At 38.4% G+C, this 14,640-nt stretch overlaps 1 protein-coding gene across 8 annotated transcripts in view; it reads right to left on the bottom strand.

Moving 5' to 3' along the window:
- Window positions 1-14,640, bottom strand: part of LOC127368192 (disks large-associated protein 2-like) — a 104,655-nt gene that overhangs the window by 16,170 nt on the left and 73,845 nt on the right. For 4 of the 8 annotated variants that reach the window (XM_051408725.1, XM_051408727.1, XM_051408729.1 and 1 more), the window contains 3 exons: window positions 14,550-14,594; window positions 9,507-9,563; window positions 803-1,161 (listed from right to left, as the gene is read on the bottom strand). In XM_051408725.1, the coding sequence (XP_051264685.1) occupies window positions 803-1,161; window positions 9,507-9,563; window positions 14,550-14,594 (461 nt within the window). The remainder of the gene's footprint in view (window positions 1-802; window positions 1,162-9,506; window positions 9,564-14,549; window positions 14,595-14,640) is intronic. The other 4 variants (XM_051408731.1, XM_051408728.1, XM_051408730.1 and 1 more) reach the window with 2 other exon arrangements.

Here is a 14,640-nt window from a genome sequence, read left to right on the forward strand (position 1 = left end):
CACAGACAACCACCACAAAAGTCGGAGCTAACAACTAAGAACATTTGCCTCCAGGAGACGCAGGAGATTCCTAAGTTAGTGAGACAGTTAGAACACAAAGCAAGCTCCTCATCTGGCAGAGGAGATACTTTTTCAGGTTTAGACTGTTATACGATCAGGCCAATGCTATTGTCTAGATCAAGCAGAACTTAAGGGTTAAGCACCCAGATCACCAACTAGAACAAAGAGAGTAAGAGAGATCCTCATTGTACTCTTCATTACGGCTGCCTTTGAATAAGCCCTGTTCATGTAATTGTGCAGCCTGACAGGTGTAAAGGTCAACAAGACTCCAAAACCTTGTAGAGCACTTCACACAGATTGGGATATTTTGAAATTTGTAAAGCCTAAAAAATGACAAGATTAACTAATTTGCACATGTGTCGTTTTATTGCCAGTCTGCCTGGAGATGCGGACATAGAGTTGGCCTTCAAAGAAGAAGCCTAATCTTCCTGTCATGTAATAATCCAATGCTGCAGTGCAATTGAAGCAACCACCTACAGTACACAAATAAACTGTATTTGGTTGGTTTAAAAGTGATTTTACAGAGAACCCTGAGAAATGGTTCTTACTTTGACAGGATTTTACAGGACAGCTCTCATACATATTAACAATCTAAATATGAAAATGATAAAAAGGGAATTATCCTTTCATCCAGGACTAGATAGAAGAAGACGGATGAGATTAGTGTAATTAGCATGAAGACTGGGTAGTGAGTGTGAAAAGAGAGCAGGAAACTGAGTGACATTGTCAGTCATGTTGTTACCTGTATCCCAATAGAGGAACGTGGGGTTTTGAGGTACTCCTCGGCCTTGGACACCAGCACTGCTTTGTCACATGTCTGGACGGAGGTGTGGCTGCCCAAAGATGCATGCCTCTTGCCTGCTGCTGACTCCATGGCCATTGTGACCGCCTTGGTGCTGTCCAGGCTGTCCGTGGAGCTGTAGATGGGACGACCAAGGCTATCCGTGGTCCACAGACCGCCCCGTGGATGCCTGCCCTCGTGGTAGGCATCTTGGGTGGACTCTGTACTGCTCTGGGCTGTTACAGAGATAAGAGGCTTGGTGGTGGTGCGCGGGGGCACAGGAGGTGGAGTCTTCTTGTAACTGGGAGGATATGAAACCGCTGGATAGCACAAGCAGGATGAAAGGACGAGGACGAGGACGAGGACAAGGCAAGACAAGGGTAGAGGATAAAATAAAACATGAGAATGAAAAATGTGGCCAAAAGCTGACAAGTGCTGCAGTTCACCCGTATCACACGGTGTGTGATAGAAGAGCGGAAAGGCATGATGGGAGATTAGAGGCATCAGGGCACTTAAAGCAAGGGAAATGTCGGTAAGGTGAAAAACAGCAGCTTTGTTATATGTCTGTGTTTATTTGGGAAGTGCAATGAAGGATTACGGGAAAGATTTGCTCTTTCAAGTGCAAATGAGAATCTGATGATAATCCATCCAGATGGACCTCACAGCAGAGTTGGAAATGGACCAACTTCACTTGCTGGATATCTTTTGTTTTTTCAAAGCTATGACAAAATACTGACTTAACGTGTAGTTGCTTAGCATATACAATTTGTACAATAATGTTTCATGTTTCTTTTTGATCTTGGTTTAGATCACGGAAAATAAAACAGAATTTTAGTAAATTGATGGATAAATAAGTCATAGAAAAGTATATTGAACCTCAATGTTGGATGGAGGAACTATGGAACTGTGTACTGTGTGATTCCATCCATCAATCTGGATACGGAGGTGACTGAAACTATAATTTATGTGCAGACATTATAGATAGATTACTTACTGAGACATTTTTTTACTTGACTCAATGAATACTCCTTCATTCTGATATTAATATTTTATTAACTCGATGCTACTTTGTGCCTTTTTAAACTAGTTCAGCTGTAAAGTAAATTTAAATATTTTTGTTTCAAGATGCAATCACAAAGTCAGTTTGCTTCATGCATTTAAAGAAAATAGCATCCATTGGTTCAAATCTGGTTGACAAAAATTAGATTTAATTCCAAACAATATTACTTCACAAATTTTGTCTATTGTCCAACATAAAGGTGAATATCAATGAGCCCCATTCATGAGTTTATTTCAAATGTAACCTTAAAAAATCTGCATAAATCACAGAACTACGAGAAGAATAATAACTCAAACTTTCTTTATGATTATAAGATGATTCAAGACACACGTATAATGGCGATTATGATTCAGCCATTCTCCCCTACATGATGGGTTAATTTAGTCGTTCACTGGATGTCCTTTTTATTTCCTCATTTATTATTCATGGAAAAGTATATTGTAAAATGTTCATCATACGGAATAAATAACTCAATACACCCTGTATACCAGCATAAACAGGTGCAGGCAGAGCACCGCACACAGACTGATAAACACACAAACCACTTTTGGATTACAGGTAATTAAGTGCAATAAGAAATAAGAAACCACAGGGAACTCAGTTAAGCTAAATCCAGTCACAGACTTGACTTCCTTCCAACTTGAAGGGGCTGCAGTTCTGCAAGACACAGTGGGTGGATAGTACCAAAATGAAAAGAGCACAGTGACTCAGGCAGTACGCAACTCCACACGTTCTATTTTTACACATTCTACCCATTTGACTTACATTCAAAACTGAAAATGTTACAGACTGCTTGGTACCAGATACAAAGTGAGTGACATAAACCTCTGCGTTTCACCGAACTCCAGTATCTGTATTTCTCTATGGTTAACCGGTATTCCTTTGCAAATACAACACATCAAAGTCAGTTCACTGATTTCATTTTTTGTCATAATCATCATGTGTAGGATTCATTTCAAGATTTTCAAATAATTGTCTATTTCCATGTCCATGGCTTTTGGAAAACATGCTCACAACAAATTAGCATTTAATCAGAAAAATCAGATCATAAAACTTCAAATGAAATTAAAGCTGCAAGCAGCATTGGACGGGACCTCGCCATCTCCCAACGCCGGGGCCTGCACGGCGGTCCCCCGCGGCAGCCACACCATGCCACATCACCCACGCCCAAGCCCTCATCGCCGGAAGCTGAGGGAGACAGCTCTGTGTTGTCACGCGTTTCAGACACCGTGCGAAAGACTTAGGTGTTCATAGCGAGAGTCGAACCGTGGAAATTCAGCGCCACGCCACGGACAGGCCGTTTGATGATCAGTAAATATTTGATTAACTTTTGATCACCAACGTGTCTAGATTGCAGTGATTGAATTTGAAGTCAATGTGAAAAAATCTGTAGGAGGAGTTAGTTAAAATAGAAGCACTGAAATGCCAGAAATGGCATCACAGTTTGACCTTCGATTCAAAATGGCCAACTTTGACGGCACGCCACAGACACGTCCTTCATGACTGTACTGACCAATTTTGAAGGAGATCACATAAATTCCCTAGGAGGAGTTCGTTCAAACACAAGGCGAAAAATTCACTGACAGTGACCACAGAATTCAAAATGGCCAACTTTGACGGCACGCCATGGACACGCCCTTCGAGGTACAGTCACAAATAGCACAGCGTTCAATGAGCAACATTTCCTGACTGTACTGACCAATTTTGAAGGAGATCACATAAATTCCCTAGGAGGACTTTGTTCACATACATGGCAAAAATTTACCGAAAGTGAAAATCAAAATCAAAATGGCCACCGAAAGTGAAAATGAAAATGAAAATGACCGACTTTCTGTGGGGTTTGGGGTATGGGTCTAAGAGGCTTTTTTGTACGTCCTAACTTGCTATATATGCCTGCCAATTTTCATTCATGTCCCCTAAACAGGACACCGGGCTGGTTTTTTTAAAGTTTGTAGGGGGCGCTATCGAGCCATTTTGACACACCCACAGGCAACATCCATATGAAATGTACAATGCTGCCATGTGGGACGTGTGTGCCAAGGTTCATGAGGTGTTGAGCCTGTTTAGCCCGTGCAAAATGCGATCAAATGTTAAAACAACAAGGTGTTTTGCATTTCATAAGTAAATTTCAGGTGGATCTGATCATCCTGCTAGGAGTAGAACATTAAAGTATAAAACGTTATACTTCCTGTTACCACTAGGTGGCGCTCTCACTGTAACTAAATATTATCACATAGACGTGTTCAGGGCGGGACTCTTATCAAACATGTGAAGTGTCGTTGCAGTCGGATCATGTAAACTGAAGTTATGACAAATCCCTCTTTTCATGGCAAAGGATCGAAATTGGACGCCACGCTAGCCACGTCCACGCCACGTCCACGCCACGTCCACGCTGTTCAACGGAATGTCGTAAATAGCGCAACTTATAATCATGAAGGTCTTTAGATGGCTGTGTCCAAGTGTGGAGACAATCTGATAAATTCCCTGCATGCAATGCTACGCCTAAAATCGCCTTACGGTTCTTGGGGGCTGATTTGGGGGGGCGGGGCTCCACCATTTGGTGGCGCCCGTGCACGGGGACAATTGCATATTGTTAGTTTGGAAATTATTGAATTTTGTGAAAATTTCCATGATCATTCGAGCATTCCAAATATGCAATCACCCCTGGAGTTAATAATAATTCCTAGGATTACAAGAGGGAAAAAGTTTGAACTTTTGTTGGCGCTGCAGTTAAAAACAACAGCAGCAGGAGCAGATCTAGAAATATATTCATCGGGGGGGCAAAAGGGTGGCATGGAGGTAGCACACATAATCATATATTTAAATATTCCCTTGGAGTCAGACATGCCTTTTTTATTCAACTTAAGCCTATCCCTTAATCTAAAATGTGGCCATAACAATTTTTTTAACACATTATTTTTATCTAATCACAAATGTGTTAACTCTGACAGCATTTGACAACAACCCGGGGGTGGCAGCTGCGATGGTCAGGCATTTATTGACACCCCCTCTAGAACCGCCCCTGCTTGTGAGCATAAATGTGCACAGCACATACTGTGTCTACAGCCAGTGAGTCAGGAAATGTAAATGTTTCAAAACTGCAAATTTTATAGGAAAGGTCAGAGGGTCTGTCTGCTAAATTCTCTTGATAGTGAGAATATGCAACAAACAAAGAGCTGAACAGTCACATAACCTCCTCCGCAGAAGTAATAAATATGACTGTACTCCCTCAGAAGAGTAATGATAAAGACTCTAAATCAGACTGTAGGTTGAGTCAGCACTGCACAGTTCTTCTGCTGCTCATTCATACACTTTATGCTTACTTAAATGGATTGACATTTGGAAATAAATTTGTTGCCTTATACGCCTGCATTTACATGCTGGGGTTACAGCAAGGCACCTAACCCCTAACTGCTCCACGGGCGCCTACAGCTGCCCCCTGTTCCTAATATATATAGTAATGTATATAGGATGCGTCAAATGCAGAGGACAAGTTTCATTTCATGTATGTAAAATGCTGTAAATGCTGTATATACTGTGAAAATCACAATAAAATGACTTCTCTTTATCTCTTTATAATCATACAATTATTTGGTTTGGTTAATGTTGTTTAGTGAAGACATTTCATTTGCTGACTCCACCTTGGCTGTCATATCGCCAAATAATGGGCTTCTGAGAGAGATACCATACTCAAGCCGAAAAAACAACAAAAAACGACAAAACAAAAAAACAATCACAATATCTAGCAATAGCGCTGACTGGACACCAGATGTCCTCCTGTAGACTGTATTGAGATTTACCAAGGCAACACTGGATTTTATCAGTGGACTAAGATGAGGAATTTCACTGTGTCTTCATATGTGTCTGTCTCATTTGTGTATTAAGATCCTTACACTTAATTATCTGCTAATATCTGGAACTGAAACTGCTTGAAAAATCAAACGTACCATTTTATGCTTCTTTATATTTCTACTTCGCTTCACTTCAGAGGGAATGTTGCACTTTTAACTACATTTACTTGGCAGATATAGTTACCAATTAATTTTAAGATTTAGATTTAACATACAAAATGATCATCATCATGATCACTTTAATTAATATGCTGCGGGGTTAAAGATTTCTTAGAGGTCGTGCACCACAACTTACTACAATTCTTCTTACACAGTAATAGAGAAATAATAAAAGTAATAATAGTGATTCAGTGAATGTAAAACTGCTCAGAGGGGGCATTCTGCTGGACATTTTGCTTGAAATTAAAGTGAGTATCTTTACGTTGCTACTTGATCTGAATACGTCATCCACTATTAAATTTGGGATCTTCAGCAGAATGTGTCCTAGTGCAACAGTGTACTACAGCACTGGTTCTGTCATGGACCTCCAAATGGAAGCACATCAGGCTGTGGCCCTGTATTTGATACGATGTAGTCTCAGGGATCCTCGTCTGATAAGATTTACTTATTCCATAACTGTATATATTGTAGATTGGCAGCTTAGTGGTAAAGAGTGTGACACACTGCTATTTCACTAAATTTCCCATTTCTCTAGGGACCTTCTGGAACCCCCTCAGGTTGAAAACTACTGTACAACGCTATGTGATAAAGATGTAGGTCTCATCTTCTACAGATTTTGGGCACGGACTAAGGAGGGTCTAAGAATCTAATTCTAATTTTTATTTAAATACAGAGTCACAAGTCTAACCTGGTGAAGTAATGACTTGCTATGAGTTTGCCCCAAAGGAAAAAAAACCCTTCCCAATTAATCTTGATACTGTTGAAACAACAGATGTTTAGTTAGACAAGATAAAATGATGTAGCAATACTTCCAGAACAAGTACTGTCTCAAAGGTGGTGTGACCCATTAACAGCCAGGAAGAAACAACTTGAAGCCTTAAAACATTGTGGTAAATAGCATCACTTCCTTCAGATCAAAGTCTAGGGTCTTCTGTCTAGACAAAAAGAATCACTCAGGGAATTCAAATGTAGAAAAGACAATATTTCCATGCAGTCACCAGACCTGTCCTGCTCTCTCCACCTACATGTAAGACCCATAGTTTAAGCAAATGCTAAATAACGTCCAGCATTCAGTAGTGAACAAAATACATCTCTGAGAATATGTAGAAAAAGTAAGCTGGGGAAAAGTGTTCACATCAACAGAGTACATTTGCAGAGCTTTAGGACAGCAAGTTTTCATTTGAAATACTGCAGCCTCTGTTGAAAGTTTGACTAATATAGTCCAGGGAAGCATCCTGTCAATTGTGCCAGGCTGTGTTTGAATTTGATTCTTTGGCTTTACACTGCTGCACTGAGCAGTTCAGTAAACAGACCCACACACTGGAGGCGCAGCCAAGACTAAATGGACCTCAATGTCATGCTATAAAATTGTGTTGCTGCTCTGCTTAAATGTATTTGTAGTATTAAAAGTAAACAGTGAGGACCCGGGTTAGTTTATGCCTTCAAAACAGGCATTTTGACAGCTCAGAAGCAAGGAAGTGCTTCTGTGTGGAACCACAAATGAACCAACCTACGTACGATTTATCCTCATGTAATCTCCTCACTGACTATCCTACTTACTTTCTGTTGCCATTTTTAAATTCATCAACACTCACTGTGACTCAGCAGTGTGCATGACACACACAGTACTGCTCGAACGTTAGGAAATTAATTGACGACTACTTTTATAATTTAAGTTATATATAATGTACAAATCTTTAACATAATTTGAATCAAAATTTTGACATGATTATGAATTGAATTGGATTTAGTTTTGGACAGTTTTTGTTGACAATTTTTGATAATGAAAATAAAATGATTATTCAGGGATGAACGTAACAGATTTTGGGTATAAGCTATGGTAAAGATTAGCATTAAATGTACCTTAAATAATCACTGATTTACAGGACCAGTGTGTTGGATCTAGCAGTGAAGACTTACTAAGACTTACCAAATGTTACACTCTGGACATTTAATGCATCACCAGCCATAGCAAAGTTAAGCTAAGAAACCCAAATCAAACACAATGTTGCGTAGAATACTAAGTGTGCTCATGTTGGACCTTCCAGCAGTGACTTCCACATTTACTGAGGAATATATATACCTGGGAAGGAGTGTGTGAGACTTTCTGCTGATTGTTAAAAATGTGTGACTGCAGAACCTCATTCAGCTCAAAGCACTTTGAATTTGAGGGGTGCAGCGGGACAAGAGAGGTTTGCACTGACATTAAACGAGCAGAGACAAACTCATTGATGTGTGTAACTCTGTTAATAGCCTATGTTACAAATATGTTTTCATGGCAGGCTTAACACACACATGGATGTACAGTATATAACGTCTCCAGATGGTCTCTAGCCGCTCACAAAGAACAGAAACGCTTGCAGACAACAAAATACGAAATCGTCACTGTAGTGAAGCATTGTACTGCAGCTGGTTGGGAGGATGTGACCACTGTGGTGCATCAGGTTTGGGGGTGTGTGTGCTTATGTTTCTGAACGCACACATGCATGGATGGCTTGTGGATGGCAAACTCTTTACAGTATATTTCAGCTGCATCTGAAAATCCACATCAAAAGCTTTTAATAGGCGAAACAATAAGGAGGGCACTGATTGGTTGATCCCTGAATTGAGTGACAAACTATTATAAAACACTAAACGAAAATGTCCTTTGTCACAGTTAACAATAAAAAGCCCAGTTCAGACCAAAGATTCACAGCCAGACAAGCTGAATCTAGCAACTATTTGTGAAACCCAGTTTACACCAATGCAACTAGAGGAGACAGTGTATCATCTCCATAGCAACAACTCTCTGTACTTCTGTTCTAACTGCCCGTTTTTCTGGCTTATTTAATTATTTATTTATTTTTGTAGCTAAAATATAATATAAGTATAGTGAGTTCCTTGCTACAGTTGCAATTTATTGATAAAACGATAAAAAAAAAAAAAACTCAATAAAATGAGAGGACCAGCTGACGGTTTGTAACGGCCTTGATCAGGTGACTAACAAACAAACAAGCTGATTGGCTGTTGACACAGGTGACATGCCTTACGTTCCAAAACCAGCCGCGCGAGATGAATTGTATACAACAACATCAGCCGGCTTGAGTTGAGCTGAGACAACCAACAATCGTCTTGTTTTGAATCTTTGGTCTGATTTGGGCTGGATAGTCAATAGAAACAACAAGTATTTTGTAACACTGGAAAAATATGGAATGACTTGGAATATTAGCTTTATTTTGGTTACATAAAACATACTCAGTTTGTAAAGTTTTTTGGACATTTTTGAAGGTTATCATTGGTTTCCATTTTTGTTTTTACCATTAACTACCATGAGCATCTCCGAAATAGGACTGGTTACAACTGCTGTCCTCCTCAAACAAATAAAGCTTTTTAAAGCCACCTTTCAAGCCTACACAGCAGGGTAAGTGTTTAATTTTCACAGCACATATTTTCAGAGCAGTGCCCTTTTAGTTATGTTTGTGTCTTTCTTTTTTCTTGGCAAAACTAGTAAGACCCAGTTTGCTACACCCATGGATGTATGGCTGCAACTAAAAAACGTTTGCAAAGATAAGAGCTAGTATGGAAGAAAGGAGAAGAGTTTGAGACAGACTGGTACCTGGAGGTGGTTGAGCGCGGTCCACACTGCAAGAAGTAGGGAGACGAAACTGAATCCCTGCAAGGAGCAAGCAACACCAGTTAGAAAGGACAGATGCAGGTATCCAACTCATTAATGCAAACCTACAGTTAATCATACCTACCACAACTAACTCCAACGGGGTCTAAAGCTCATTAAAATTATTTACAGGATTTTTTTTTTCTCTTTGCTTATCCAATTCAGCCAGTAAGAGACATGGAGAGAGAAACACAGATATGCTCAGTTTACAGTGTTTCACATTCACATTAATGTTACTGAATATACTGCATGTACTGAATGTGCAGAGCATTAACAGTATGGTGCAGAGCTGAAGAAGTGCTTTTGCCTGTAATGATTTCATATGAGTGAGTTACTTTTACAGTCCTACTGTAACAAACTCAAACACTGCATCAGTGCTTCACCACTAAAAAAAAATCAGGGGGGAAATGCTTATTTCTGGGTAACACTCATTATTCAGCATTTGCTGTGTTTCTGTCTCAAAATGCAGGAGGGCAATGCTCATAGGCAACAATTCTTCAGGAAGTGCCTCAACCTTGTTTGTGTGTCTGATAATAGGGTTCCTGTTGGCAGGGACATATGAATACGTAAACAATATTTTTATATTTGCTTCTGTTGCAAGTGCCAATATTGTCCCAAAACATTGTATAGCATATAAAACTAAAAACAAAATCAAAGCATGATCCAGTCTGGACCAGGCTGGGAAATAAAATCAGCTTTATCATCTTTGGCAAAAATAAAGGCTAAAGCCTTTGAACAATCATTGTTTTTTTATGGTTGTTTTGAATTTTGCCCATCTGCATTGCCCTATCATGTGACTATGGCTAAGTAAGTAATGCACTAAAACATTCAGCATGAGATAACATGCATCATCTGAATCTGAAAACAGACAGCTACACCTTATCATATTATATATACATATAAGACACAGAGCAGAAATAATTAAAACAAATATGAAAAGCAAGTCAAAGTTTTAAAATTCAGGATCTAATAAAACCAGTTTAAATTATTCCAGTCAATGGTTTTAAATTGCGAGATAATCTTTTTCTGATCTTTGTATATTAAATAGAGAAATATTCCAATATTAAACTTTGTTAGCAGTACAGTGTGTCTCATGAAAGAGACACAGGACATTGCAATTTCTGGAGTATAAGGCCAACAAAAAATGTCACGTACAGACAAGGACTTGGAAGAAGGGACAAAGACAATCCTTATAATCAACTATTATTAGCCTCTCCAAAACTGTAGGAAAATGCAACAAACATGGGCTTGAATTGGAAATTTTCAGTCTCTGTCAAGTGGCATTTTTGTAGAGCTAACTGAAATGAGGTTTAGACAGCAGGGAAACAATCAGACAAAATCAGACAAAATGTGCTGAGAGCCAGACAAAGAACATGTTTTTAAACTGAAAAACAACAACAATCTGTTTTTCTCTCTTTTTATAAAAATATCTGGACTGCCTCTGATAATGCAACAAAATAGTGTATTGAAAAGTGTTGCATGCTGTACTGCAGCATGTAGAGCTTCCTGAAGTTTCACTTTTCACATTCCCATTTGTCAAATCTTACACTGAATGGGTATTAACATCCTACTTTTCTGCCATTAAATCCCTTTGTATTTGGTGAGGTCAAGCCATACTTTACATGAAGTGCAAGTACATGGCTGCACTTATAAGTACAATACAGTTAATTACTGGAAAATGTCATTCTAATCATTTATCATGTTCACTCTTTCGTTCAAGATTGATTATGTAGGTACTAAAAAAACTATGGTACTTACATGGACTCGATGTAAAGTGTGACCTAATATCATTCCGTAATAGTTTTGGTGCAGAGAATATGTAACAGACCTTCACTCTCATGCTTTTTTTTCAACAAGGCCCCTCAAACCTTTGTGCTCCTTTGTGGTCAACACTTAAATTTCAGAAAAGTTCTGACAGCGTCTCGTCTCCGTCCGAACTCCCTCCATTTGTGCCAGAGGCCGTTCTTGCCATAGTTGTGGACTCAGACTGGCAAAGAGGCTGGTGAGATGCTGTTCTTACTCAGGTCAGGGTAGATTGTGGCTTAATGACGTGCAATGACTGACGAGCTGCGTATATGAGCATGGGGGCTGAAGATGTAACAAAGTGAATGTGAAGTCTCTGGTCTTAATGTAACACTTTGTTTTTCACGACTCCAGACTGTATTAACCATGAAATCAGAGTTACTATCTAGCTTCACTCCCTTTTTAGTATAGGAACAATATATATTTATTTTATCTGTGTAATTATATTGCGAAATTGGTGTAGTCCAAAGCCTACAAATAACAGCCTACAGCTTTATTTAGTTGCAATATAATCATTATCTCTCTTTAACAATTTTCTGTACTGTCTGTACAGCAGTGAGTGCATAGTGTGTATGGACACTCATACAAGTTTAAAACTGCTTCTATTTTACATGATTGCATAAATGTAGCATGTATCCTACTCAAAATCCTTTTCATGAAGCCAATGTAGCTTGTTTATTGCTGAGCACATCACAACATCCTAAATGTAAAAAAAAAACTAAGAATACACTACATGATTTCATCTAGTGACATACAGTTGATGATAACTGCAGATATTACACTAAAAATGTCTATTCAATGATGGACTCTAGGATGAAGTGCAAACTAAATCTTACTTGTGTACTGAAATAGACTGAAATGTTTTCTTTTGAACATTTTTTGTTCAAAGAAATCCCTCTAAATCTGTATTTTCCTACTCACATACATGACATCTCTTTAGTGTGTGCATAAAAGACACATATTGCCACAGGCAAAATGAATTACTGTGTTTATCAAATCGGAACATCGTGCTTTGCAAAAAGAGCATTGACTTAATGGAAATGATTCCTTTTTTTCTATCAGTATTACTACATCTGGGTCAGATGATCTGACTGAACCATTGTGAAGATATTTCCTCAGGCCTAGGGTTGAGCTTGAGTATGGCACTAGTGGTTTGCATGATGGACGAGTGGATGGATCGATAAATGGATGATTGGATGAATGATTTGACATAGGACGACTAGCAGGATTTAAGGGTGTGTATATAGCTCAATAATTCCATCTGATTCTGCTGGATTTACAAAATTGAGAGAGTAGATTTTTGTACCCTTTTTTTTCAAGAGCTGTACAATAAAACAAGCATGTTGTTCATAGCCACATACATATATACATACAGTGGTGATGCCCCCATGGATGCAAGGTGGATTAACCTTTTATGTATGATATATCACAACAAACCAATACAAATCAATTGCCTGAAAGTATAATTTCAACAAACTCTCTTTTCATTGCCTTTACCCCAGTGATGAATTAGTGGTTAGTGTCCAAAATTAATCCGCAAAACTATTAACCTTCACCAGCCTTCACAGATAAAAAAAAAGTAACTTTTAAAAGAGCAAACCCTAGAAGCCGTAAAGGTCATTGTAATCTATAATCAAAAGTGTTTGACAAAACAAAGAACATATGGACCATTTTGCTGTTTTTATAGCCATGCCAGTAGTTGGGTTTTGTTGTTGACATCAAACAATCAATTGCCCTTTTGAATAATTGAGTCTACAGAGCAAATTTTATTTTAAGCTATCTGTTAAATATTTTGTGTATACAAAGATGACATTCCGGTCTGAGGGTAGCGCTAGAATAACACTCTGTCCGAAATGTAAACAGTTCATTCAATTGGGGACTGTGCTTGTGGTCAGAAAATTCCCATTTCATGTGTACACATGAATAATTTAGCCTGATAGTGGCCCTAGAGGAAAGGTCATGAGTTCACCAAAAACCTAAGGATTTATCCTTCGGGATCTGAATCTCAATAGATCCATAATATCTTTAATTTGTTGCTTTGAACTAAAGTGTTGGCCAAAAAAAGCAACTGACAGACCATGGGATATCACCATTCATGGGTTCTGCTGCTAGCAGGGCAGTTAAAGTGGGTTTGCTACAGTACAGCAGTGGCAGCTAAATACATATTCTGCCACCAATCCAATATATGTGACTAAAAGTATGGTACAGTTTGCAAGATGCTGACAGCATAAAAATGTTCCACTTGTCAATGGAAATAACACTTTCCAATATGCCAAAATCAGAAACCATGTGATAATTCCACCACCCACCACCTTTAAAATTAAGTTTGAGTATCTATCTTTACCTGAAAACTAATGTTAGAAGGATAAGCAGAATTAAAAATGCCACCAGTGTCAAAATCACAACTATTGGAAGTAACTGAGCTGTCTACAGATCTGAAATGGTCTTTTTATACATCAGCAAATGTAAATATGAAAAGCAGATTGATGATATCATCTAAAAGCAGCATTGATTTGTGGTGGTTTGTAGAACAAAGCTGTTACGTTGGTCATAACCTGCCTTGCTGGATGCCAGGATATTTAAAATAAAGACACACTACTGTGTGCTGATTTTATTCCCCTCTGTACACTTAAAGAAAATGTTTACAATGGTTAAAGCAAGAGGGTGAATCACTACTAATACCAATGAATTTGAACAGAACTGTAATATTAAACCATAAAAAATAAAAACAAACCAAATAAATCATTTTATGGATTGTGTTAAAGACTCCATGCACATCTCAGTTAAGGTATGTTTTAGTTGTGCAGAAGAGATTTTAAATGAAACCGTTACTCTTGTGTGTCACTCTGTTCAGATGCATTAGATATTGTACAGAAAATGCCTGTGTGCTAACACAAGGCCAACATGTGTGACAGGAGTCAACAGTTTTGTTAGTTTTGTTCTTTTGGTTTGTTGAACTCATTATCCAGTTGTATTACTTTACATGATCTTGAAGATTCCACTGGATTCAATGTGTAAACAGATGAAAACATTTAAATGTATTATACATACTTGTGAGTATGACAGCATTTTTCAACTTATGATATATCTTATTTTAGTGGAAAATGTCAATGAGTCAGACAAAATGTATGAAAAACAGTATTAACAACATATAAAAAAAGATATAATAAAGCGGGTCCCTACCAGACCTACCGTACTCTCTACGCCCCCCAGCTAAGCTACGGGCGCCTAAAATTGGTGGAAAAAAAGAAAAAGGAAAAGAAAAGAAACAAAC

Source organism: Dicentrarchus labrax, unplaced genomic scaffold (assembly GCF_905237075.1).
Source record: "Dicentrarchus labrax unplaced genomic scaffold, dlabrax2021, whole genome shotgun sequence".
NCBI classification, from domain to species: domain Eukaryota; kingdom Metazoa; phylum Chordata; class Actinopteri; family Moronidae; genus Dicentrarchus; species Dicentrarchus labrax.